Source organism: Schizophyllum commune, assembly GCF_000143185.2.
Source record: "Schizophyllum commune H4-8 unplaced genomic scaffold SCHCOscaffold_1, whole genome shotgun sequence".
NCBI classification, from domain to species: domain Eukaryota; kingdom Fungi; phylum Basidiomycota; class Agaricomycetes; order Agaricales; family Schizophyllaceae; genus Schizophyllum; species Schizophyllum commune.
In genome coordinates, this window is record NW_026089538.1 from 3,379,439 (window position 1) to 3,403,356 (window position 23,918).

General features: G+C 57.6%; 8 protein-coding genes across 8 annotated transcripts; 4 read left to right on the forward strand and 4 right to left on the reverse strand.

Moving 5' to 3' along the window:
- Positions 1-226: 226 nt before the first annotated feature.
- SCHCODRAFT_02607899 (ATP synthase F1, beta subunit) lies at positions 227-2,248 on the forward strand. The gene is made up of 6 exons (XM_003035688.2): positions 227-433; positions 484-1,047; positions 1,097-1,415; positions 1,471-1,681; positions 1,735-1,857; positions 1,909-2,248. Exons 1-6 carry the CDS (start codon positions 265-267, stop codon positions 2,137-2,139), a joined length of 1,617 nt encoding a protein of 538 aa, XP_003035734.1. The 5' UTR covers positions 227-264; the 3' UTR covers positions 2,140-2,248.
- Positions 2,249-2,790: 542 nt separating this feature from the next.
- Positions 2,791-5,915, forward strand: SCHCODRAFT_02607907 (uncharacterized protein). Its single transcript, XM_050344281.1, has 13 exons — positions 2,791-3,010; positions 3,063-3,169; positions 3,222-3,274; positions 3,329-3,363; positions 3,417-3,451; positions 3,502-3,887; positions 3,943-4,050; positions 4,099-4,167; positions 4,219-4,513; positions 4,568-4,927; positions 4,978-5,169; positions 5,225-5,564; positions 5,613-5,915. Exons 1-13 carry the CDS (start codon positions 2,858-2,860, stop codon positions 5,841-5,843), a joined length of 2,364 nt encoding a protein of 787 aa, XP_050203083.1. The 5' UTR covers positions 2,791-2,857; the 3' UTR covers positions 5,844-5,915.
- Positions 5,916-6,417: 502 nt separating this feature from the next.
- On the forward strand, positions 6,418-9,184 carry SCHCODRAFT_02607911 (UPF0061-domain-containing protein). The gene is made up of 7 exons (XM_050344282.1): positions 6,418-7,207; positions 7,257-7,394; positions 7,443-7,821; positions 7,876-8,004; positions 8,058-8,271; positions 8,328-8,768; positions 8,823-9,184. The coding sequence occupies exons 1-7, from the start codon at positions 6,535-6,537 to the stop codon at positions 8,958-8,960; spliced, it is 2,112 nt and encodes a 703-aa protein (XP_050203084.1). The 5' UTR covers positions 6,418-6,534; the 3' UTR covers positions 8,961-9,184.
- A 1,091-nt stretch (positions 9,185-10,275) lies between these two features.
- Positions 10,276-12,621, reverse strand: SCHCODRAFT_02607913 (uncharacterized protein). Its single transcript, XM_003034850.2, has 7 exons — positions 12,160-12,621; positions 11,899-12,110; positions 11,663-11,847; positions 11,476-11,582; positions 11,296-11,424; positions 11,171-11,239; positions 10,276-11,119 (listed from the first exon to the last, which is right to left on the reverse strand). Exons 1-7 carry the CDS (start codon positions 12,403-12,405, stop codon positions 10,391-10,393), a joined length of 1,677 nt encoding a protein of 558 aa, XP_003034896.1. The 5' UTR covers positions 12,406-12,621; the 3' UTR covers positions 10,276-10,390.
- A 1,063-nt stretch (positions 12,622-13,684) lies between these two features.
- SCHCODRAFT_02607916 (2-isopropylmalate synthase) lies at positions 13,685-16,508 on the reverse strand. Its single transcript, XM_003034849.2, has 5 exons — positions 16,466-16,508; positions 16,123-16,417; positions 15,680-16,069; positions 15,560-15,632; positions 13,685-15,512 (listed from the first exon to the last, which is right to left on the reverse strand). Exons 1-5 carry the CDS (start codon positions 16,474-16,476, stop codon positions 13,897-13,899), a joined length of 2,385 nt encoding a protein of 794 aa, XP_003034895.1. The 5' UTR covers positions 16,477-16,508; the 3' UTR covers positions 13,685-13,896.
- A 298-nt stretch (positions 16,509-16,806) lies between these two features.
- SCHCODRAFT_02695660 (S-adenosyl-L-methionine-dependent methyltransferase) lies at positions 16,807-18,468 on the reverse strand (the record flags this gene model as incomplete). The annotated part of the gene is made up of 5 exons (XM_003034848.1): positions 16,807-17,375; positions 17,425-17,481; positions 17,532-17,776; positions 17,827-17,953; positions 18,021-18,468. 5 exons carry the CDS (start codon positions 18,466-18,468, stop codon positions 16,807-16,809), a joined length of 1,446 nt encoding a protein of 481 aa, XP_003034894.1.
- A 1,655-nt stretch (positions 18,469-20,123) lies between these two features.
- On the reverse strand, positions 20,124-22,484 carry SCHCODRAFT_02607924 (uncharacterized protein). Its single transcript, XM_003034847.2, has 9 exons — positions 22,027-22,484; positions 21,898-21,976; positions 21,812-21,851; positions 21,724-21,761; positions 21,615-21,673; positions 21,308-21,555; positions 21,165-21,256; positions 20,954-21,116; positions 20,124-20,891 (listed from the first exon to the last, which is right to left on the reverse strand). Exons 1-9 carry the CDS (start codon positions 22,461-22,463, stop codon positions 20,494-20,496), a joined length of 1,554 nt encoding a protein of 517 aa, XP_003034893.2. The 5' UTR covers positions 22,464-22,484; the 3' UTR covers positions 20,124-20,493.
- A 171-nt stretch (positions 22,485-22,655) lies between these two features.
- SCHCODRAFT_02607928 (Di-trans-poly-cis-decaprenylcistransferase) lies at positions 22,656-23,825 on the forward strand. The gene is made up of 5 exons (XM_003035685.2): positions 22,656-22,895; positions 22,947-23,206; positions 23,259-23,357; positions 23,412-23,532; positions 23,626-23,825. The coding sequence occupies exons 1-5, from the start codon at positions 22,701-22,703 to the stop codon at positions 23,734-23,736; spliced, it is 786 nt and encodes a 261-aa protein (XP_003035731.1). The 5' UTR covers positions 22,656-22,700; the 3' UTR covers positions 23,737-23,825.
- The last annotated feature ends 93 nt before the right edge of the window (positions 23,826-23,918 follow it).

A 23,918-nucleotide genomic window follows, 5' to 3' on the forward strand; every position in this document is an offset into this window, starting at 1 on the left:
TCATTGAGCGCGCGCAAAAGCTCGCGGAAAAGCCAACCCGGTCCCTCCGGGAGATGTACTTCTTCTGCCTCGTTATGCGTGCCGATGTCAAGCGCAAGGAGAGAACGTGGACCAACAGGGATCCACGTTGCGGTTTCGAGAAACGCAGATGCCGTCACGTCACATGCCGGACGAACCCGGAGGGGGCGTGGGAAAGAATTATTTGTACCAAGTCGGATTGCGGACGACGTCTCGCCAGCTTCTTGACCTTTTCCATCATCGACCATGCTCACCTCCCGCGGTGCCGTCTCTCGCCTCTCGAGGAGGGCGTTCAACAGCGCAAAAAAGACGAACGCGTTCTTCTCCACCGCCGCGGTTGCCAGCAGGGCGTCCATTCCCTCCGCTCTCCCGCAGCGCCCCGCCGCGCGTCCGACTCGCGCTGCCCCCGCGTCTGGTACGTGCCGGCCCTCTCTAGCCTTGCATTTTCACTCACAACCGCTCCAGTCCGCAACTACGCTACTGAGGCCAAGGGCAATGTCGGCTCCGTCAAGACCGTCATTGGTGCCGTCGTCGACGTCCAGTTTGACACGGACAACCTCCCGCCCATCTTGAACGCCCTCGAGGTCCAGGACTTCTCTGGCGGCCGCCTCGTTCTCGAGGTCGCGTCGCATCTCGGTGAGAACTCGGTCCGCACCATTGCCATGGACGGTACCGAGGGTCTCGTCCGTGGGCAGAAGGTCGTCGACACCGGTGCCCCCATCCAGATTCCTGTCGGCAAGGCCACCCTCGGCCGTATCATGAACGTCATCGGCGAGCCCATTGACGAGCGTGGTCCCATCAAGGGCGACAAGCTTCTCCCCATCCACGCCGACCCGCCCGCGTTCGTCGACCAGTCGACCACCGCTGAGGTCCTGGAGACCGGTATCAAGGTCGTCGACCTCCTCGCCCCGTACGCCCGTGGTGGCAAGATCGGTCTCTTCGGAGGTGCCGGTGTCGGCAAGACGGTGTTGATTCAGGAGCTCATCAACAACGTCGCGAAGGCGCACGGTGGTTTCTCCATTTTCTGCGGTATGTGTACTACGCGTACTTCCTCGTACTTCCGCTTACGCCCGACCAGGTGTCGGCGAGCGTACCCGTGAGGGTAACGACTTGTACCATGAAATGATTGAGACCGGTGTCATCAACCTCGAGGGTGACTCCAAGGTCGCTCTGGTCTTCGGCCAGATGAACGAGCCCCCTGGTGCCCGTGCCCGTGTTGCTCTCACCGGCTTGACGATCGCCGAGTACTTCCGTGACGTCGAGGGCCAGGATGTGTTGCTCTTCATTGACAACATTTTCCGCTTCACCCAGGCCGGTTCTGAGGTGTCTGCCTTGCTCGGTCGTATCCCCTCTGCCGTCGGTTACCAGCCGACCTTGTCCACGGACATGGGTGGCATGTACGTCCTCCCCAACAATTTTCCCCGTGTCGCGTGTCTAACCCATCCATAATAGGCAGGAGCGTATTACCACGACCAAGAAGGGCTCCATTACGTCCGTGCAGGCCGTCTACGTCCCTGCCGATGATTTGACGGATCCTGCCCCGGCTACCACCTTCGCTCACTTGGACGCCACCACTGTGTTGTCCCGTGGTATTGCTGAGCTCGGTATCTACCCCGCTGTCGACCCGCTCGACTCCAAGTCACGTATGCTCGACCCGCGTATCGTAAGTCTCAGCGCATACAGCCAGCTCCAGCAGCCCCTTACGCCTTGTTACAGGTCGGCCAGGAGCACTACGCAATCGCCACCGCCGTCCAGAAGATCCTTCAGGACTACAAGTCCCTCCAGGATATCATTGCCATTCTCGGTATGGACGAGTTGTCTGAGGAGGACAAGCTCACTGTGCGTTGCCTTTCATAACCTCTACCTTTATATACTCACGCGTCCCCTCAGGTCGAGCGCGCGCGTAAGATCCAGCGTTTCATGTCGCAGCCCTTCCAGGTCGCGCAGGTCTTCACTGGCTACGAGGGCAAGCTCGTGTCCCTCAAGGACACCGTCCGCTCCTTCAAGGAGATCCTCTCTGGCGCGCACGACTCTCTGCCCGAGTCTGCCTTCTACATGGCGGGCACGATCGAGGACGTGAAGGCGAAGGCGGAGCAGCTCGCGAAGGAGATCGGCAACTAATCGTATAGCTTTTGGGGCCCAAAATGTCTTTACCGTTCTTTGCTGCGCACTGGCGTGGAAGCTGTCAGGTTTAGAGCATGGAATAAAACATACCTTACTGCATCTGCTATTCTCTGTGTGTCATAATTGTGAGTGCAAGCCCGTGCTAGTGAGGATGGGTGTTGCTGTACCTTCGAGGTAGGTGCAAATGAATACCCCGCCTAACCCCACACTGATGTCTACGTTGCAGTCATGGTTGTCTATAGAGTAGGAGTCGGACGTTGCGCGAGAGACTGCCGCCTGACAGTGCCATCCTGCTGACTACGTGGATGAGATATCGAGGCGCCGGTTGATTGCTCGGCAGGTTCTGTCCTCGTTTAGGCGAACCTGGTCGAGAATCCTGACCAACCACACATGCTATTTCCCAACAAGAACTATACGACGACATTTTGGCGCCCGGCGCTTGCTCTCGATAGCATATCCAGGCTCGCAATACTGGTTCCCGCAGTTATATCAAGGCCTACGATAAGGATGACTGTCAATGGACTCCCCCTCGACGCCATTGCATTGACGGACGCGCCGCTCTGCCAGCGACGCGCAGGCGGTCAGTGGGCGCAATCTCGACGACAGCTTCGCGATTCACTTCGCCTTGATTCTCATCTGCACGTGTGGACGGCGCCTTGCTCGCGCTGAAAAAGCGCTGGCGCAGTCCTGAGCCCTAACTCCTACCCCGCCCACCATGTTCAAGAAGAACTTTGGGCGACGAGCGACGACGGCGAGCGGCGGGAGCCAAGCCTTGACGCCTGCATCAGCGCCATCTTCTTCACAGGCTGACGGGGCAGGACGCGCTGCTTCAAGCGGCTCGAGCACCTTCCCGGACTACGACTCGGCTGTGAGTGCTTTCCGCCATAGTTCATCATGGTGCTCACGGGCATGACCCGCAGATGTCAAACACGTCGTCCGATGGAGGCGATGGGGACATCAACAGCAGCGCCTACGCGAAGAAGTGGCGGGCGCTTATGGATCTGCATAATGCGCTGAATGATCTTGGGTGCGCGGAGACGCTTAGTGAACCCTGGCTGATCACCGACGGGACCCCATAGCGCCGAAGCCTTCTTCCCTCTTCCCCGTATTACAGTCATTGGCGGGCAGTCAGGTGCGTAGGACTCCCTATCGCTCTTTCGCCTGCTCTCACTCAGCGTATATCCAGCTGGCAAGAGCTCCCTAGTTGAGGCCGTCAGCGGAGTGAGTATAACGGTCCTCACCGCTCGCATCTCATTAATGAGTGGTGTGTTCAGTTGAATGTCCCTCGCGATGCGGGAGTTTGCACTAGGTACGCCGACGACGTCGAAAGAGGAACCGCAGACACTGACGTTACTTCAGGTGCCCGATGGAGTGCATCATGAAGAAGACGTCCGGTCCTTGGTCTTGCAAGATAACTATTCGTGAGGTGGTCGCATCCCGCGCCTATGAGGCCACCGAGGAACCCGCACCCCGTGAGAGCGTCGCGTCGAACGTGGAGTATACTGCCCAGCCGTGGTCCGTCAACTTCGGCCCCGGCATCACGCGCAAGGAGGACGTGGACATCTGGCTCCGCCGCGCCCAGGCAGCCGTCCTGAGTCCGCATCGGTCTCCGGAGTACTTCCATAATCTGTCTGCGGACCAGCTGAAGGAGCCGGACCCCAAGCGCCTGGCGTTCACGCGCAACACGGTGGTCGTCAATCTAGAGGACTCGGACCTGACGAATATGTCTTTCGTGGACCTTCCAGGTGGGTGAACCGGTGCTCGCGCTCGGTAGTGGAGGTTGACATCGCCGACACATAGGCTTGATCTCGAACGCCGAGCAGCACTTTATCGACTTGGTGGGCAACCTTGTCAAGGATCGTATCAGCGGCGAGAACACCATTGTACTGGTGACAGTCCCAATGACAGGTTCGGACAAGGCTCTTTCGCGGCGGCAAGCTTTCTGATCCGCTGTAGACGACGTCGAGACCGTCGCCGCGCTCAAGCTCGCCCGTGAGGCGGACCCCGAGGGCCAGCGTACCATCGGCAAGTCACATTGTGCGCAATGTCAGAGGGGACGCTCACTCTTTCCTGCAGCCGTACTCACCAAGCCTGATCTCGTGCGCACGGGCGCTACGAACTCGCGCGAGCGCTGGCGCAAGATAATGGAAGGCGGAGAGGCCAAGCACAAGCTGCATCACGGCTACTTTGGCGTGCTCCTTCCCAATGACGACGATCGCTCGGCCAGTATACCAAGAGAGGCCATACGTACGCGCTCGCACGCGTTCTTCAGCACCGAGGCGCCGTGGAAACATATGGACCCGCAGCGCTTCGGCGTGGCCAATCTGGTCAGCTACGTAGGGAGCCTGCTGGTGCGTCTCATAGAGAAGTCGTGCGTGGCCAGCTCATTTTCGAAGTATGAGGACGTCGGCTGACCCCATACCAGGATCCCAGGCCTGCGCGAGGCAATCACAAAGGCGCTTCGCGAGTGCGAGGCCGACCTCGCCACGCTGCCAGTCGAGCGCACCTTCGACACGGAGTCGGATGTCAACACCTACATCGTCATCCAGGTCACCAAGTTTTGCGAGACCTTCGGCCACGCCGTCATGGGCGAGCCATCGAGCCCGCACAAAGACCTCGTACAGGCGAATCGACAGCACTATCTGCGCTTCGAGCAGGCTATCGGGCGCACGCGTCCGGACTTTAGGCCCTTCCAGAGCAAGGCTGAGTACAGGAGCCCTGGGTTTGGCGTAGGAGAGGGGACTGGGCCGATGGATTTGGCGGACGTTCGGGAAATTATTGACAAGTATGCCGCTTGCATTGGCCTGGGCTTTCAAGAGCTCACATACCACCCAGGTCCATTGCCTGGGAGCTACCGCGCCATATTCCCTACGAGGCTACGAAGATTCTCATCACGCGGATTACCGCTCACTGGAGAGAGCCCGCGCTGAAGTGCGCTGCTGATGTCGTTGAGGCGACCAACGCCAAGCTGGAGGCCCTCATCAATGCCTACTTCGGTCAATTTGATGCACTGGAAGACCATGTTCGGTACGTTGTTCCTTCACGCGCTGTGCTCACTCCTTGAAGCTGACTTGACCTCCAGGTCGATTGTAGATGCCCAGCTAACGGAGAGTTCTGAGCACATGGAAGCGTCTTTGTCGAAAGCCCTCAAGCTCGAGACTGGCTTGCCACTGTTCACGCAGAACACGCACTACCTTGAGACGGAAGAAAGCAAGTGGTTGCAGCAGTATGCCAGCGCGCGCTTTCACAGTGACCGCTATCGCACCTATCAGCCGCAGCCTGGATATACAGAGATCTTATCAAGCAGCAGGTCGGTCATTGAGATAGGCAGGCGCACACCGTCGCCCGTCAGACGTACGCGTACGGATGAAGAACTGGACGTCATGGCGAAGGTTCATGCTTATGTGCAAGTCGCTTACAAGGTGCGAGCGCCGCAGACTTTGGTCCTGTCTAGACTTATCGGCTCCCAGCGCATCATCGACCACGTCCCCCTCCTCGTCGAGCACGATTTCAACCAGAGGCTCGCGGAGGGCTTGCTGGAGAGACTTCTGCGCAGCTTCAACGCCATCTCGGTAGATGCCAAACGCGCGATGCTCGCCGAGGACCAGGGGGTGGCGGAGAGGCGCGCCGCGCTTAAGGCGAAGCGCGAGCGGCTGATGGCTATACAGAGGAGATTGAATGACTGGGAGAAGGAATTATAAGTCTTTTCATCCCAGCATGTATGCCTGGATACGGTATTCCATATCGTTTAGTATTCATCTGTCTCGCGGCTAGCTCTGAGAACTGTCAAGCCAGTCGCCACATGAAGCTCTCTGCCCAACGAAGGCAAGTCCAAAAAACGTCGAACATATGTGCCTCGCGATGTAGAGACAGTCGTGCACATATCGACCATTGCTGTTATTACAACTCAGGGTTATGTTGCGGAGAAACTTTTCGGTACTGTTGGTCCTGGAAAGACTATATCCTACTAGTCAGAGCCGGTCATTGTTCAATGACGTTCATCTATGTCAGTAATGCCAGCACCATACCTGATGGTGCGAATAGGACGAGGTCATTGACTGAATTTTAATGACCAGCCGGTCCCGAGGGCTTGCCTTTGCTGAGTCCAAACCATGCTTCATCTCAGTCTGTGTCTACAAGCTTCCTATCGATTTTGAAACTGCCAGAGAAAACCTGTAGGTAAGGACGAGTGAAGGAAACATCCGGAGGCGAACTTCAACTCGATGTCACGGTGTCATCACGAGGAATCACGAGGACGACCGTCATGATCACCGACTCCGAGGCTGACCATCTCGCGCCAACGGCCTGCACCGTCAGCAAAATGTCATACTCTCCTTGTTCTCTCACCTTGACCTTCACCCACCGTGAATGCGACCGTCAACGTTGAGAGCGATGGCAGCACACAAATACCTAATATCCGGCCTGCCGCTACCACTAAACAGCCACCAGCTCATTAAGAACCTAACGCCAGATGCGCAAACACCCTCTGTCGCAGCATTCCGCAATGAAGTCCTTCCCAAGACGCCCAGTCTGCAGCGACGTGCCAGAATCATTGCCCCGCAGTCGCACTTCTCCTTCGTCAATCCATTCCCGTCGCCATTCCCCTACGACATTCGACCATCGAAGGAAGAGGAGGAAAGCGAGGAGGGCGTGAACAAGATCGCGCTGATCGAGCAATGGCTATCCGCGCGGGAAGCGACGCACTTGAAGGCAGTCGATGCATCGGACGCAAGCCGCCTGAGGGTATACCATCCCCAAATCCGTGACGAGAGGCGACAGCTCTTGGGTCTTTCGGAGACAGGATTACGGGACTGCTACCCACAGCTAGATGTGGGGGACGCGTTCCAGATCCTGGGGACCCCTTCCCTTAAGGTAGATGGACCTGAGCAAACTGGGGAATCGGCGAGCGAAGAGGCGATCGCAGCGCGACAGGAATTGGTGGATGTGCTCGGCGGGCACGCCGTCCTCGGCAATGACGACTTTGCGCCGTGGTCGATGCGCTATAGCGGTCACCAGTTCGGGACCTGGGCAGGTCAATTGGGCGATGGGCGTGCTATCAGTATTCGTGCGTGATCTGCTCCCCTCTTCGACGCAGTGATACTGATGTTTTACAGATTCCGTACCCCATCCAAGCGATCCCGACGCCACGTACGAGATGCAATTGAAGGGCGCAGGAAGGACCCCATTCTCTCGCTCCGCCGACGGCCTAGCCGTCGTTCGATCCTCCATTCGAGAATACCTTGCTAGCGAGGGTACGTCTCCTCCATCCACCAAGGTGACATCCCTAACATCTCCCTTAGCCATGCAAGCCCTCGGCATCCCCACCACCCGCGCGCTCGCGCTCGTCTCCGTCCCCTCCATTCCCGTCGCCCGCGAGCGCATCGAGCGCGCCTGCATCCTCACCCGCATGGCCCCCTCCTTCATCCGTATCGGGAATTTCGAGGCCGTAAACCCGCCTCACGGGAACATGATGTTCTTCGGCGGCGGGCAGCAGCGCGCGGACTTTGAGGCCCTGCGCATTATGGGCGAGTGGGTGCAGAAGCGCGTGCTGAGGCTGGGCGTGGCGGATGGGGAGGCGTGGGGAGAGAAGCTTGTGCTAGAGGCGACCAGGAGGAATGCGAGGATGGTGGCTGGGTGGCAGGCGTATGGGTTCATGCATGGGGTGATCAACACGGATAAGTGAGTGCTGGTCTGGCTCGCGTGCGAGAAGGGAAGTGTTGACCTTGCTTGCAGTGTCTCCATCTTGGGCCTCACCATTGACTATGGTCCTTACGCTTTCATGGACGTCTTCGACACCATGCATATATGCAACCACACTGACGACGGTGGTCGCTATGCATACAAGTTCCAGCCTGACATGATGTACGTCTATCTATCCCTCTCCTAAATAAGCCTTCCCGCTTACGATTGTACAGCCTATATGCACTTCGCTCCCTTCTGAACTCACTCGCGCCGCTCATCGGTGCCGAGAAGGAGCTCGGCGGGAAGGCTGTATCCCACGAGTGGGCGGAGAACAAGCCCGAGGATGAGATGAAGAAGTGGAAGGAGTCGGGCCTTGAGTTGCAGCCCGAGCTCGAGCGCATCTTCCAGGAAGAGTATACGGCCAAGTACGCGGACCTCATGCGCAAGGTGGGCTGATCACTGTAACTGTCAGTTCATCGTATCATGGCTTGACCTTCCTTCAGCGCCTCGGTCTTCGCAAGGCAGTCGCCTCAGACGAGTCCGCGTTGATTCGCCCGCTGTTGTCATTGATGGAGAACCACGGCTTCGACTTCCACCTCACGTTCCGCGCGCTCTGCGGCTTCTCGCCTGAGCTCGCGCCATCGGCGGAAAGCGAACCTAACCAGGAGCTCACCGCCTTCATTGAGACTCACCTCCTGCCTCTCACCCCCGAGCCCGAGCGCCTGGATCATGCGGGTGCTACGCGCGATTGGGCCGCCTGGCTAGGCAAGTACGCTGCCCGAGTGCGCGACGAGGGTGTGGACAGTGGGGCAGACGACCGTGCGGCGGCGATGCGCGCGGCGAACCCGCGCTTCGTACTCCGGCAGTGGGTGCTGGAGGAGTTGATCCAGCGGGTGGAGGCGGATGAGGAAAATGGGCGAAGGGCGCTGGCGAAGGCGATGAAGGTGCGTGGTAGTTGCGCTTATTTATGAGTATCACTTTCTCAATGGCTGCCGCAGATGGCGACGTCACCCTTCGAAGGCTGGGGAGCAGAGAGCGAGGAGAGGGAGCTGAGTGTGGAGGAACAAGAGGAGCGCCGCTTTTGTGGCATGGGGCCGCGAAGGATGCTGGGCTTCCAGTGCAGTTGCTCGAGTTAAGCCGGTACAGGAAGCGCGCAGCTCCAATGGTTGCGTTTCCGCTTGATGTGACGACAAAAGCATCCGTTTGAAGGCACAAGAAAGTGAAAGTATGACCTAGTATGACTAACAACAAAATTGTCACTTTCGAAAGTTACCTAGTTCGGCCTTGCTTCTTTCCGCTTTGGGAACAAAGGCTGTTTGTACATGGAAATCTACATGGATGGGGTTGGTTGCAACTCCGCAGGATGTCTGGTCATGGCTCACTTCGCTGTACGCGAGTACCTGACTAGCGAAGGTACGTATAGACCTGACCCGTTCTGGTTCGAGCCAATCGTAATATTCACAAGTATGCATGCCAATCCACAACCCGCGCACTTATACTACTATCCTTGTAAGATTTGCACGCGAGCCCACGAGTGAGCCTGCAGCCCCGCCCTCATGTTGCTCGCTCGTATCCAAAGTGGCAGCTTTATGGTCGACTCCGGGCCGCTTCAGGGTGACACCCAATGGATACTGAAGGGGCGATGGTGCAGATGAAGGGAACAGGAATTGCGCGCTGACGAAGATGAAGGACTAAAATCCTTCCCGTCTGTAGACCACAGGTCATCGTTGTTTCTACTCGAACCTTTTGCAATACCAACATGGTCAGTCTATCGATTATTTGGACTGTGGGAAACCCTCTGGGTGGATTTTTATTCCAAATTTCGGTCAATGACCTCGTGCATTCCCATGCGATTAGCGTGTGCCGGGGTCACAATGTGGCAGCCGCTTACGCGGAAGCTACTCACACTGTCAAACCGGGACACGGTCTATACCTCCAGAGAAGTCCCTCCCCTCGTTCTGGCATGGACAACCTGCGCCCGAAATGCGCACAGGCGCAGGTTGTCCATGTGAGAGCGAGGTCCAATATGTTTTGTCTGGCTTCCTAGTGACTTTCTATTTATCGCTCAAATTGCGCAACTTGCGAAGGTGATATGCCAACGACCTCGATACTTTGGCCCAGGACTGTTTCATGTAGATGGAATTGCTAACGCAGCCAGAAGACTGTAGTCTGTGGCTCATGGAGACGTATGGAAGCTGGCAGTGCCCGATGCCGTGACTTGTCCTATCCGCAATATGCGCCCAACCTAGCTCTCCGATAACTTTGAAAGGGCCACCCGACTGGTGTCAAGACACCATCCTTCGTCAACACTATTTGAAGCGCGCTTGGAGAATGTAGTCGTGACTGGGGCGTGTGGATCTATCTGCTGCTCGCCCTCACGAGCTGCATCAAAGCGGGGTGTAGATGGTGGCCTGAGCTTGGTCTGAACAAGTTCTGCGGTCATCGCACAAGGGTTGAAGAACATCAGAGTTCGAATATTGGGCAGTTCTCAGGCATGTCAAGCATAGCTGGTGTCAAGGGCATAGTAACATACATGAAATGTGCATATACATAAGACAGAACAGCATCACATCTTCGGTTTGACGACACCCATTCCACTGAAGGTGCCACAAAGCATAGCCTTCAGAAGACCCCCATAGAACGCCCTATTCGAGATCCTACCCTGCCTGTCCATGACCCACTGGAAGGTGCTGTAGGCGCTCCCCTCGCAACTGATCTTGCCAATCAGATGCTTGGGTACCTCGACTGGCGCATCGGCCCCCGACTTCTTGACAGCGTCGTCGAGGGCCTGAAGCATAGCCTCGAGTTGAGGACCGGTGGCGGCTTCCTCGCCGAGCTGGGCCCTGACGCACTGGCGAACATCCACGACAAAGTCGGGCGTCAAAGCAGCCGAGGGTGCAGACAACGCGGTGCAAGTCGCGCCACTCCCGACTGTGGGCACGGTAGTGGATGCTAGTGTCGAGGCCGCAGCAGAGGTGACAGACGGGAGGGTCGAACAACTGGTGGCAAGAACCGATCCACCGTCGTGCAGTGCAGTACACATGTCCTGCAAAGCAGTCGTCGCAGGCGCGCTCATCGGCACTGTCGGGCAGGTCGAGGCCAAAGCGGAACCGCCGTCATGAAGGACGGTGCAGACATCCCGCGCTACGGTTGCGGTAGCGAGGTTGGTGACGTTCAGGACATCGGGAGCCAAAGCGGAGCTCTCTACGCTGGGTGTTCCATTGAAAAACAGCGATATGATTCCCTTGGGGAACACGGCATTGAACTTCGCCAGCCAGTCGGGGTTGGAGATGACCTATACACTGTCCTTTAGCATATAATCACTCGAAGGGACACAACAACGAACCGCGCATCCCAGGCAAAATGCGAACGCGACCATGAGCCTGTGCTTTCTGATCCAAGGAAGGATGGTCATCTGGAAAAAAAATCAGTGATCGGTCGCAATTAACTGCCTGCGAACAACAGTCGTACTCTAAGCTTCGCGAGCTCGACGGCGGTGGCGCTAGCGGAAGACGACACAGTAGCCAGTACCGCATTAACGAGGCGTCCAACACCGTTGTGCTCGCTGTAGAACGCATTCCTCTGTCGTTGAAGTTCGAGCTGGGCACACACATTCAGCAGTTTGTCGCCATCTTCGTGGGATACACGTACCTGCAAGCCCAGAGGGATTCTGTCAAGCTCGATTGGTTTGTTCGCCGATGAGCCGCGTGAGCCACCGACACCGTCGGAAGATGAGGAAGGAGCGGGAGTATCCACATCTGTACGCGGGAGAAGGCCAACAACAGATTTTGATCGCAGTTGAGCAAGGTATACGACAAACACATAAATCGGAACGCACCTTCTGGGCCAGTCACGGACTTCGTCTTCTGCCTCCTGGAGGGACGCTCGATGCTCTCCTCCCCGGTATCTTTAAGCCCTGAGGGCCCAACTTCAGCGCCGGGCAGACGGCGCTTGCGCACGAAGTCTCCGCAGACATCCTCGTGGTTCTCTTGGGGCAGGACGACCGTCTGAGACTTGCATGACCTGTTGATGACATTGAGCTCATGATAACATTGGAAGGAGGGTTGAACGCACCGGCGTACTGCCAACTCCACCAAGGGCGTGAAGATGGTACGAATAGTCTCCGCAAATTGGGCGCGGTCCGTGATGTGCAGGTTATACGCAGCTATGCAAAAGGTGTCTCTGAGAGGGGCGAACTGCCCAGTCCTGAGCTTTCCCCTGCCATCGTCCGCCCAGCGGAAGGTGATGTGGGCAAGGACGATCGGCGCAAGTAACTCGTGCAGCGCCTAGATGTACATCAATTATGTGGGCAGGCGACTGGAAGATAGGACACACCTCTTCAGGCACCTTTTGAGAGCTGCGCTCATCTATCTCCTTGATATATTCCCCCACGACGTACTTGACCAGCTCAAAGCCGCTGTTGGGCGCCAGCGCGATCAGCATAGGGTCGTCTTCGATGTCGCCGGTGTTCTTCAGGACGACGTTCCTGGACGCGCCCCGCATGCTGGCGAAAAGGCCACTTGACGCGCAGGGGCTGTCGATGACTCCGCGGAGGAAGGGGCCGTAGACTCGGGAGGTCATAATGAGAGAGTGAGGGAGTAGTTGTTGGTTTCGGCGGCGATCCTTTCAGTCTTTTATAGGCGAGGTCCTGAGGCCTGCGCCTGATAAATGACCCGAATACCGAGCGCTGGCGGCGGAAATTCACGCATGTCGAACAAAAGGATGGCAAGAAAGGAAGGAGCACACTTCCTTTTCCGGCGGAGTGGTCCGTCCTATCAGAGAAGACCCGGCTAAGTCCCGCCGCAAGCGACCGGTCCGGATGCAAGGAAGGACTGCTGGAGGGCGACTCGGTCTAGCTATACATTGCTCCTATAACCAGAGGTGACCTATTAGCAGTAGTGAGCCTGAGCACGATGTCGGGCGAGACCATTGGGAGGACTCACCTGAAAAGGGCGTCCACCTTGTGTGACTATCCATCACGTCAATGCGGCGCGGAAACTCTCCGGTGCCGCCTTCGTCGAGGTGCAATGCGTATCAGCGCACCTGACCTGCACAAATGCTGGACATTCGCGAAGAATCACCCGCGTCTTGACACGAGTAACCGTCCGGACGGTCCCCCCTCCTAGGCGACCCAAATGGGGCAATTTATTGTTGTACGTATGTTCACAAGAGATGGGACTTCAGGGACCAGACAATAAGGCGTGCGAAGCGGTGTTAGTTAGTCCAACATCTACACTGTGCTCACCATATGGTGGAAAGTTGGGACTCATGGCACCGCTTGAGGAGGACCCTAGACACCTCTGGAAGTCGAGAAGAATGGAAGGAGCGTGCGCTGGCGTGCAGAGAATGTCGGGGCATCAGTGGCGGAGGAATTGATCCTGTACATCAAAGCATTTTCGAATAGACGATGATGGTACTTGCTGTCGGATAGAACTTTGCTAACGTCTGTCATGGGAGACTAGAACTTTGCATCCCGGGCATCTATGAAGTAGCAAGGGAATTATTATTTCGATTGCAAGAAGTCTGGGCTGGAGGAACGCTCGTCATCAAGATCCTGACAGCCGTAGGTATCAAGCTTACCGATGGATAAAGCAAGCTGATTTTGACAGTGTTAAGTACTTGATGCAGCATTGCACGATCAAGTCGACCTTATAATGGAGTTGCAAAGGAGACGGTACACGTCAAGTGGCAGAGTTGTCTTGACGAGGCTGAGTCGCTTTTTCAGGTATTCCATAAGCGAAGGAGAATCTAGCGATATCGAAAGGAAGCGCTAATCAGTCTAGGTGACGGCGGAAGACAAGAGGTCCAGCTGGAAGAAAACGGACTCAATGCTTGCCCGAATAGGTAATTTTCCATTCAAGGCTCGACTGTGACGAATGTGACGTGCCGTTCGTCTTCCGCTGGACAATGTTCGAACCGGGCTCCAGTACGAAGGTTTGACATGTATACCGCTGATCGAGGACGTGAGCCGGGGGAGGACATGAGAATCCAGAGATGGTGTTGTAAGCAGTCATACATTTTGTGTAGATATTCGTATGCTACAGGGGTGAATACAGCGTCGTTGAAAGGTGGCTAGTGCCCATTGAGGACCGGCTTTGTGACCAGATCCAGCCTGCTCGCCGCGCTCAGGACCGCCTTGATACCTGACGCCGTGATATCCGTATCGTTCGCTACACCCCACGCCGACCGCTTCTTCTGGCCAGGTGCCTCGTACACCAGCTCGACGTACGACGCAGCGGACACATCCGTGCCCTCCCCAACCGAGTGCTCCGAGTACTCCCTAATCGACAGCGTACCCTCGATCTGCTTGTGCAGCGTCGCCAGCGCCGCGGACAGAGGCCCATTGCCCTCGCCGCTGACCGAGCGCGAGTGGCCCTTCACCACAAACTGCCCATGCAGCCGCCGGCGATTGCCCTCGCCGATGTTCTCCAACGTGAACGACTTCACGCCCAACGCGGGCGCCGCGTCCGGCAGCTCATACCCGTACGTCGTCTTGAACAGGTTTGTGAGCGCATCGAACGTGATCTCCCCGCCCGTGTCGCGCGCGTGCCGCTGCACGACCTCGAAGAAGTCGCCCGAGAAGCGGCGCGGGAGCTCGAGGCCGAGGCTGTTGACGATCACGCTCCCGACGTCGTCCTGGCTCGAGCGCGAGGTGACACCGAGGGAGAGCTTGAGCTCGGGCAGCGGGCGGTCGCCGATCGCGCTGTTCGCGGCGCTGAGCAGCGCGCGCAGGCCGGAGCCGGCGATGTCAGAATCGATGCCGACACCCCACCAGGACTGCGCGGACTTGCGGTCGCCCGCGGGGACGAGCTCAACGTAGGAGGCCGCCTTCGCGTCGCCGCCCTCGCCGATTGTGTGCTCCGAGTACTCGCGCACGGTGAGGTCGATGTCCAGGTGCGTGCGGAGGGCGTCGAGCAGGGCAGACAGCGGCCCATTTCCGTCGCCGCGAATGACGCGCAAGACACCGTCGACGGAGAGCGTGCCGTCAAACCTCCTGCGCTCGTCCTCGTCGCCCGAGTTGTCTGTCGGGTCCGCGAGGGGCTCGCCGGAGATCTTGAAGTTGCGCAGCGTCAGGCGACCGCGGTACGCAGGCCCGCCAAAGTTGTACGTCTTGCGGAAGGCGGTGGTGATGTCGTCGACGGTCATTTCGCGCGCCTCGCGATCCGAGATCGCCTGTACGACCTGATAGAACGCGACCTGCATCTTGCGCGGCAAGTCGAGGTTGAGGTGCTGCTTGATGAGGTATGCGATTCCGCCCTTCCCGGACTGCGAGTTGACGCGGATGACGGCCTCGTAGTTCTGCCCGAGGTCAGCGGGGTCGATGGGGAGGTAGGGCATGCTCCATATTTGTGGCTCGCCCTTCGCGGCGGCCTCCGCGTGCTTCTTCTTCTGTACCTCGAAGCCCTTCTTGATGGCGTCCTGGTGAGAGCCGGAGAACGCTGTGAAGACGAGCTCGCCAGCGTAGGGATGCCGAGGGTGAACGGGAAGGTCGTTGCACTGTGTAACGACGTCGATCGTCTCCTGGATATCACTGAAGTCCAACCCGGGTGAGATTCCTTGGGTATATAGGTTGAGGGCAAGGTTAACGAGATCGACGTTGCCGGTGCGCTCGCCATTGCCGAACAGACAGCCCTCGATACGATCGCCGCCAGCAAGAACACCGAGCTCTGCAGCTGCGATGCCAGTGCCTGCGTGATCGTGAGTATGCACTACATCGTCTCAACGTCATACATACCACGATCGTTATGTGGGTGCAGACTGATGATGACCTTCTCCCGCTCGCTGATCTTGCGGCTGAAGTTCTCAATCTACAGGCCGATAAGTACTTATCTGGATGAATAGACTGGATGCCTACCTGATCCGCGTAGTGATTGGGTGGCGCGATCTCAACTGTGGCGGGGAGGTTGAAGATGATCCGCTCCTCACCCGTCCCTGCCTTTCCCCAAGCAGCCTTGACCGCCTCGCAGATTTCGATGGCAAAGTCCGGTTCTGTCTGTGTGAAAGTTTCCGGACTGTATTCATACTTGAACTTGGTTCCGTGCTTCGCGGTGCACTCCTCGGTCAGCTGGCGCACAATTTTGGTATGGCGCACGGCGAGGTCGATGGTCTGCTCCTTCGAGTTGCGGAAAACGACGTCGCGGAAGAGGGGGGAGGTGGCGTTGTACATGTGGAGGATCGCCTGCTTGCAGCCCGCCACAGCGTCGATCGTTCGCTTGATCAGGTCTTCGCGAGCTGGCGTCAAGACCTAGTCCCACTACACCTTCAGCGCGGGGTCGATCACAGAGCAGTACTACGCACCTGTATCCACACATCGTCCGGAACCTCTCCCTTCTCGATCAGCCCGCGCACGAAGCTGAAGTCGGTGTCGCTCGCTGCGGGGTAGGCGACCTCGATCTCCTTCACGCCCGTCTTGACGAGCTGCTTGAAGAAGACAGTCTTTTGCTCAATCGTCATGGGATTTGCGAGGGCCTGGTTCCCATCGCGCAGGTCAGTCGACAGCCATATAGGCGCCTTGGTGTGCGTCTTGGAGGGCCATTGGCGATCGGGGATATTAAGAGGGGTGTAAGGGCGGTACTTTTGGGAGGGGTCCGCGCTGTACATCGTCAGCAAGGTCTCCGTAAGTTGCTCTCAGTATACTCACAGCATAGGCATGATGGGAGTCAGGAGCAAGGCGTCGAGTCAAGGGACGTAAATAAATAGCAGGTGCATCGGATGGCAGACCCATGATTCAAAGGCAAGTGACTCGGTCGACTCGGCCCGATCCCCGAGGCAAGCCCGATCGGACTGGAGGTCCGATGCGGGGAAGCGCCAGCCACTCGCGAGCCTCATCTTTGTCGTCGATGGCGAGGGCAGCGTACGGTTCAAGGAAAGCTCTATAGCACGAGAACAGCGATAAATACAGGACACCTAATGTACAAGTAGCCAACTCTTAAAGTACAGTGAATTGAAGACGAAGACGAAACCAAGCAAACCACCCTCGCTCTACGCCTGCTCTCCTGCCCAGTTCTCATCTACTTTCAGCTGCGTCAGCCACACCAAGCTCGGGCACCTGAAGATCCGCTCGACCACCAGACCCGCCCTCTTCGCCAGAACCGCCAACTCCTCCGCCGTTCGCTCCCGCCCATTGAACATCGTCATCATGTTCAAGTCCAGCATATGCGAAAACCGCGTCGCGTACCCGTAGTTCGCCGGCAGCGGTTTCGGCGCCGAGTCCACTAGATCGCACCCGTACGTAGTGTTCATCACCTGGTCGCAGATGAGGAGACGCGAGCGCGGGTTCGCGAGGAGGGCGGGGCGAAGCGCTTGGAGGATGCGCACGGCGCGTTCGTCGTCCCAGTCATGAAGGATGTAGCGCATGTGGTAGATGTCCGCGCCCTTGACGGGCTGCTCGTTGAAGAAGTCGTGCTCCATGAACTGCACGCGGCCGCTTTCTATAGCGCCGGGCAGTTCCTTGTTCCAGACAGGAGGCGCTGATTGAACGACGGGCAACAAGTCTTGGACGATGAACTTGAGCTTAGGGAAGCGCTTTGCAGAGTCGAGACACATAGAGCCTTAGGGATGGTTAGCGGGAATCATCAGAGTTGAGCCGACCGCTCTTACCAATTCCACCGCCGACGTCGACAACCGTAGCTTCTCCGAGGGACTCCCAAGGGTATTCTGGAGCAGGATTAGTCCGACGGCAGCAATCGTTGTACTCAATGGCCGACCTAAGTGGACAGCGCCGTGGGCGCGACCAGTTCCAAGCATAGCAAGACCGTAAATCTCCAGCTCCGTCTTAGAGGTAGGCGAGCGGCGCGTCGTCGCGCCGTACTTCTTCAACCATGCCCACCACGGCAGGTCGGTCTTCATATCCTCCTGGAAAGCCGTCTCCACATTGGACTCTGACTGTCCCCGGACGGGGTCAAAAAGGACGGCCGGCAGGCTGGCAGAGGTCTTGTACCGGATGCCACCCCTTCATGCTCAGTCAGCACCACGATTCCAGATAGCCAGTCAAGATCTTACATGGAGAGGATCATCGACTGCAGCCCCTCGTTCCCAACGAGGGCTTGGCTTGTGTGATTATTCGCAAACACCCCGGGCTTCACCTCCGCAAACACGTGTATCGAGCACAACGCGCGCAGGATCCTCCCTGCAGGGTGGGGCGCCCAACGTAAGTTCACCTCCTTCTAGGCCCCCCGCAAAACGCAGCCTCTCACCAAGCTTGTGCGCCTTCACCCCGGTCCGCGCCGCGAGATCGTCGAGCGGAAGGCCGTGGGGCGCCGTGGCGAGGATGTCCGCCACATTCTTCTCAACGGCGATGTGCAGCGCGCGCGCCTCATAGTACTGCGAGCCGAGCTCGAGGATGCGAATCTGGGGGTCCTGTACAAGGTCGACGAGCATGGCGCCGGCGCTGACGACGACTTGGCGCGCCTCGTAGAGGTCGAGGGGCGGGAAGGTACGGGCAGTAGTGTCCGCCGTTTGCGCAGCAGCCTCGGCCTCCCAGCCAGAGATGACGCGCTCCGAGGCCTCCGTGATGAGCTTGACGAGCGAGCGCAGCTGCTGGACGCGGTCTGAGGACGACGCAGAGGCGGATGCCGCGCCATTCAGCGCGGGCTTGTTGACCGGATGCGCCGGGACATTGGGTTCGGGAATAGTCACCGTCATAGTTTCTGCAAGCACGTTGAAGTGCGCGGTAGGTTCGTATCGCAGGTCGGGGAAGACAGGGACCGCATCCCTTCGCGCAGGGTTATATACCCCGGAGCCGCGCAGCTCGGTCGGTGATAGGGCTCGGATTGGTTTGATACAAAGAACCCTATTGTGTGGTGCGACGCTGTCTCACGCAGACAAGGCCCATTCCCGTTGGCAGGGTGCATCAGCGGGGCGCGTATGTAACAACAACACGGTGCTGATCACGGAGCGCCCAGCGAGATCGTGCACAAAGAGGGAGAATAAGACGATCTGCTGGCGAGTCGTCGAGACAAATCGGGACGGACATAAGGGCGCGGCGGTCCGAGAAGACAATAAGGCGAAGGCTGAAGGGCGGGTCTCGAGACTTGGAGGGAAACAATTGTGGGGAGGGGCGGGGTGTTGTAGGTGAACCCTGACGCTGGGTGGGGAGCGCGTAATGAACTGGGCTGCACGCTAAAGGCTAGACTTGCGGTGGAGTTGCGGCCATTGATCAACGTCGACTATCGATGTCTACCGGCGACTGAGCCAATGTGCGGCGCTAGCATGGAGGCAGGTACTCCCGGCACTGTATGTCGATAAGGAGGAGGGCGGGTGGGATACGGTGGGACGCAAATGGCGGCAGATACTCTGCTCATTGGCAAGTACGCGGGGTAATACAACACTAGAGCTGCGGTAGACGGGCTTGCGGACGCGCCGGGCATCCCAAATGAGCGATTAGCCGTTCCGCGGTCGTGAGGGCAGATGAAGAGCAAGGGGATCTATGAGGAGCATCGGGGATGTCGGTGAGATTCACGACTGGCAGGTGCCAGCGCGAGCGTGGCCAAAGCGGCGGCAACATCCGTAAGAGGTTCACGGTCACCTGATCAAGTTCAACACGCAACCCTGAGCCTGGCGGTGACATTCACAAGTTAGGTTGCCAGCGCTGCAGGTGAGCGAGGAGTATGGCGTGTATTCCGCCGAAAAAATAATCACGGTCGCGTTTCCGCGTCGCGCCATCGCGGTTCGCCTGAGGGGGGCTGCATTCATCGGAGATGGTGCAAAGGCATCCAACCCACCGCTCTGAACACTTTGATGGCCTTGGATTTGACGAGGAGGGACAGAAAGAACCGCCGATGCTGTTCGGCCATTGTCGACAAGGGCGGCAAGTCGGTCCGAGATCGCCGCCTCGTTCGCTGCCCGTCTCTCTTCTAGTCCTCTCATCGTCGCACACGGACCGGGCACTGTAGAGGCAGTAGGGACACAATTCTACCATTACTCTGGAATTGGTGCTTGCTTTTTATGTGTCGGAAACCTTAAACCGCCCGAAGGTAGCGAGCATGGTAACTCAAGTAAGGCAGGATCAACGAGGATGAACGGGTGGGTCATGTAACTTCCTGGGATTTATAAGTACGTCGAGGTGGTCCATCTATATCAGCGCCATCTGAGTGCGAATAGGAAGCCTAGAAGAGGAACAAAGACGGGCGGCGATCTCGGATCGCCCTTGTCGGCAATGGCCGAACAGCGTCGGCGGTCCTTTCTGTCCCTCCTCGCCAATTCCAAGGCCATTGAAGTGTTCAGAGCGGTGGGTAGGATGCCTCTACACCATCTCCGATGACTGCAGCCCCCCTTAGGCGAATCGCGATGGCGCGACGCGGAAACGCGACCGTGATTATTTTTTCGGCGGAATACACGCCATAGAGGAGAAGTACAGTAGAAGAAACACAAAATAGCATTGTCTTATCCAGCGACAACAGATGCGATAGTAATACACAGCGAGAAAGCACAGGTATACAGGACACGAGAGCGGGAGAAACAACAGCTAGTAGCACCACGATTCCTTAGTACGCAATTCAGAAGTACATTCGCAAGCGGGAGAGAGGACGAGGAAGAGGAAGGGAGATAGAGACGAGACATATTCAGGAGATGAGAGAAGAGCAATGGGTATGATAGTAATGTTGTGTCACTTGCACGACCGTGAACACATCCAGCTCGACTTACAGCGAGCGTTCTTCCTAAAGAGCTTTACGCCTCAGCAGCCATCGTAAGGCGCGACGGACCCGCCTCAGCACTTGCGTCCACATCCTTCGGCGCAGACGGCGCCGCGACAAGGCTCGCCTGATAAGTCGCCAGCACCTCCAGCCTCGCCTTCTGCTCCGCCGCCTGGCTCACATCGTACGTGTGCGCCGCAGGCTTCTTCACCTGCGCGCCCTTCTTCCTGCGCATCGACGCTGGCTGCATGCTCAGCACATTCACCTTGGCCGCCGCCTCCTGCGCGGCCGCTATGACCTCCTGGCGGCGCAGCTCCTCCTGGCGACGTCGCTCGAGGTGCTTCTCGAGCTGGCGGAAGCGGACGATCTGGGGCATCGGACCGCGCGCGGTCCCAAAGTAGTACTGCTGGTCGAAGTAGCGGCGGCGGTATTCTGAGGGAGAGTGGGCGGTCGGCGACAAGTAGACGAGGAAGAGCTTAGTAAGGAAGACATACTAGCATTGCGCTTGCGGATGTAGTGCTTGGTGCGCTTCGTGGGCTTGCGTTTCAGCACGTCGGCGAGCTGAGTGAATCCATGTTTGGTAACTTTGATCCTGACAGACTTCTGGACGACCTTGTTGAGCGCTTCTCCCTTAAGATCCGGATGTTCGATGGGGCCCTGGCGCGAGGGTGAGAGGAAGCCGATGAGTCCAGGTAGGAAACATACAAGCCAACTGAAGGCGCAATGCGGGCAGGCGAGCGAGTGCAGGGGGTTGCGGTAGTTCAGGAACTCCGCTATTTCCATCGCACCCTTGACCACTAGAGCAGCGTATAAGCCACAAAAAACTCACAACACACCGCATGACTTACTAGATTTGAAGCAGTCCTTGTGCAGAGCCTTCTTGCAGGCCTCGCAATATCTGAGCTCGCTCTTGGGGAAGTCGGGCGTCGGAGGCTCCCAGCATATCGCGCAGAGGTCGTTGAAGTCGGGCTTGCTGACGTTCTGGTCGTCGACGCGGAGGGCCCAGTGGTAGGCAGCAAGTTCCCGGAATGAAGCATCGAAGCGTTTCTCCGGCTCGTTGGCGAAAGCGTCGCAGAGTTCGCGCCGCGTGAGGCCGCTGGGAGGGGGACATGAGTATACGTGCGGGTGATGGAAGAGCGGGATGTGCAAGCTCACCGTTGATACCAGATATAAGAGGACACAGGGAGGTTGAGGAATTTGATGAAGACATAGATCTAGAAGGACGTAAGAAACGATCATCAGACAGTGATGGCAGTGTACTCACGATGTGCTTGCAGTGGTTGCCCAGAAAGAAGTTAGGGCCTGCGAACAGCGTCAGAGGCAGTGTTGGGATGCGTGGACTGGTGACATACAGTTGCAGTGGGGCCTCTTGCCGATATGCGTGGTGTAGACCTGAGGGGAGATCAGCCGCGCCACAAAGCCGACACGACGAACGCACCTTGCCGGACTGGCCTAGGACGTGGTAGTCCCTGGCAAAGATAGTGCCCTCGGGGGTCCAGGAGTCCAGAACGCAGATCCTGTCGACGATGAGCATGTATTAAGAGCCACAAGCGCCATCACGACGCACTCATGGGCATCTCTGAGCATTGTCTCGTAGGCGCGGTAAACGGAAGGCGGGCAGTGTGCCTTGAAGGGCGCACGGCGCTCCTCTTTCCGGAACTCGGCGTACTTCTTCACGCCGTTCTTCAATTTGTAAGGCACGGGCTTCAATGGCTTCGTACGCCAGTCGACGACCTTGGGCTTGCGGACTGGGGCGAGGGAATCGAGACGGGGTTTCTTGACAGGAGATTCCTGATCCTCGGTGTTGAGCACGGTAGAGTTGGAGGATTCGTCGGAGACGGCCTGCTCATCATCAAAGATTATGGGCTCGTCCACGGGCTCGGCTTCAACGATGGGAGGGTCCTCGAGAGGTACGATTTCGGCCTCGGTCTGAGGCTCAGGCTCGGGCTCGCGCGGGCGCTTTCCCAGCATAGAGCCGATCGTCGACGTGCCGAGGGAGACCATTCTGCGCAACATGGCTGGCTAGTGGGGGAATGAGAGATGGGGGGAACAATAGAGGGATAAGCCCGCCCATCAACGGAAGCTGAATATATATGGGCACAGCACAATTAGCACGTGCCAGTCGTCTGCGGAGGCAGAGATGCCATCAGCACGCGACCTCGGTGGCTATCCCCGGAGGGGCGACCTGGCGTGCGATTCCCATTCACCACCAATCGAGCAACAGCGTCGTCGAATTTGAAGATGCTGAGCCGGGCATTGGGCTGGCTGAAAGCGAAGGTCGATGACTATGTGCAGAGGATTGTCATCCGGATATTGGCAGCGGGGCCGGTCCCGAAGCATGTCGCGTTCGTGATGGATGGGAATCGTCGGTACGCGCGCTCGAGGCATATGAGGGTGCAGGAAGGACACTCGGATGGCTTCGTTGCGCTGCGGAGGGTGCGTGTCAATATATGCAGGATACTTCCCCATACTGATCCACACACTTAGCTGCTGGGCATCTGCCTTCGACTGAACGTCCGCTGTGTCTCCGTGTACGCCTTCGCGATCGACAACTTCAAGCGTCCACCTGAAGAGGTGGACGCGCTGATGACGCTCGCGGAGACCAAGCTGACAGAACTTTGCCGACATGGGGACCTGCTTCAGCAGTACGGGGTACGACTGAACGTGGTGGGAAGGAAGGACATGCTGCCGGAGTCAGTACGCGAGGCCGTGCGTGTCGCCGAAGAAATGACGCGAAACAATCACCGGTGCGTCACTACTTCACAAGCAGGAAGTCATAGATCTCACTCAAGAGTGCAGTGCAATCCTTAATCTCTGCATGCCCTATGCTTCGCGCGACGAGATGACCCATGCGGTTCAAGCTGCAGCCCAGGAGAAGGCAGACAGTGTGGGCTACCCGTACGTGCATCTACTTCCCTCGACGAACGCTTCACTGACTAGCTACTCTCGCAGGCTGGTCGATGAGAAAGACATCGAGAAGCATCTCATGACGAGCACTGCAGGCTCCCCGCCGCTTGACATACTCGTCCGGACCAGCGGCGTACAGCGACTGAGCGACTATATGCTGTGGCAGGTATGTCTCAAGCCATGTTGCGGAATGACCGTGGACTGACGTTCCTTGTTTCTTTGCGCTTCTCCCTCTCGTGACCTTTGCCGTATGGACTAGTCCTGCGAAAAGGCACAACTGCACTTCAGTACCACCTACTGGCCCGAGTTTGGGCTATCTGACTTCCTACCTATAATCCTCGACTATCAGAGGAAACAATGGACTTTGTAGGTGTAATCCGAGGACTTCAGACTGCTTCTGTACTTCTGCTGTAAACTACTTCCTCGCGCCGACTAATAACACGTTCTTTCGCGTCTCTATCACCAGGCTGGTTCGAGATCGAATGTCCACTTCACCCAGAGCCTCTCCACTAGGATAGCCTGCAGCTCCGAGCCCCAGCGAAGCAAGACCAG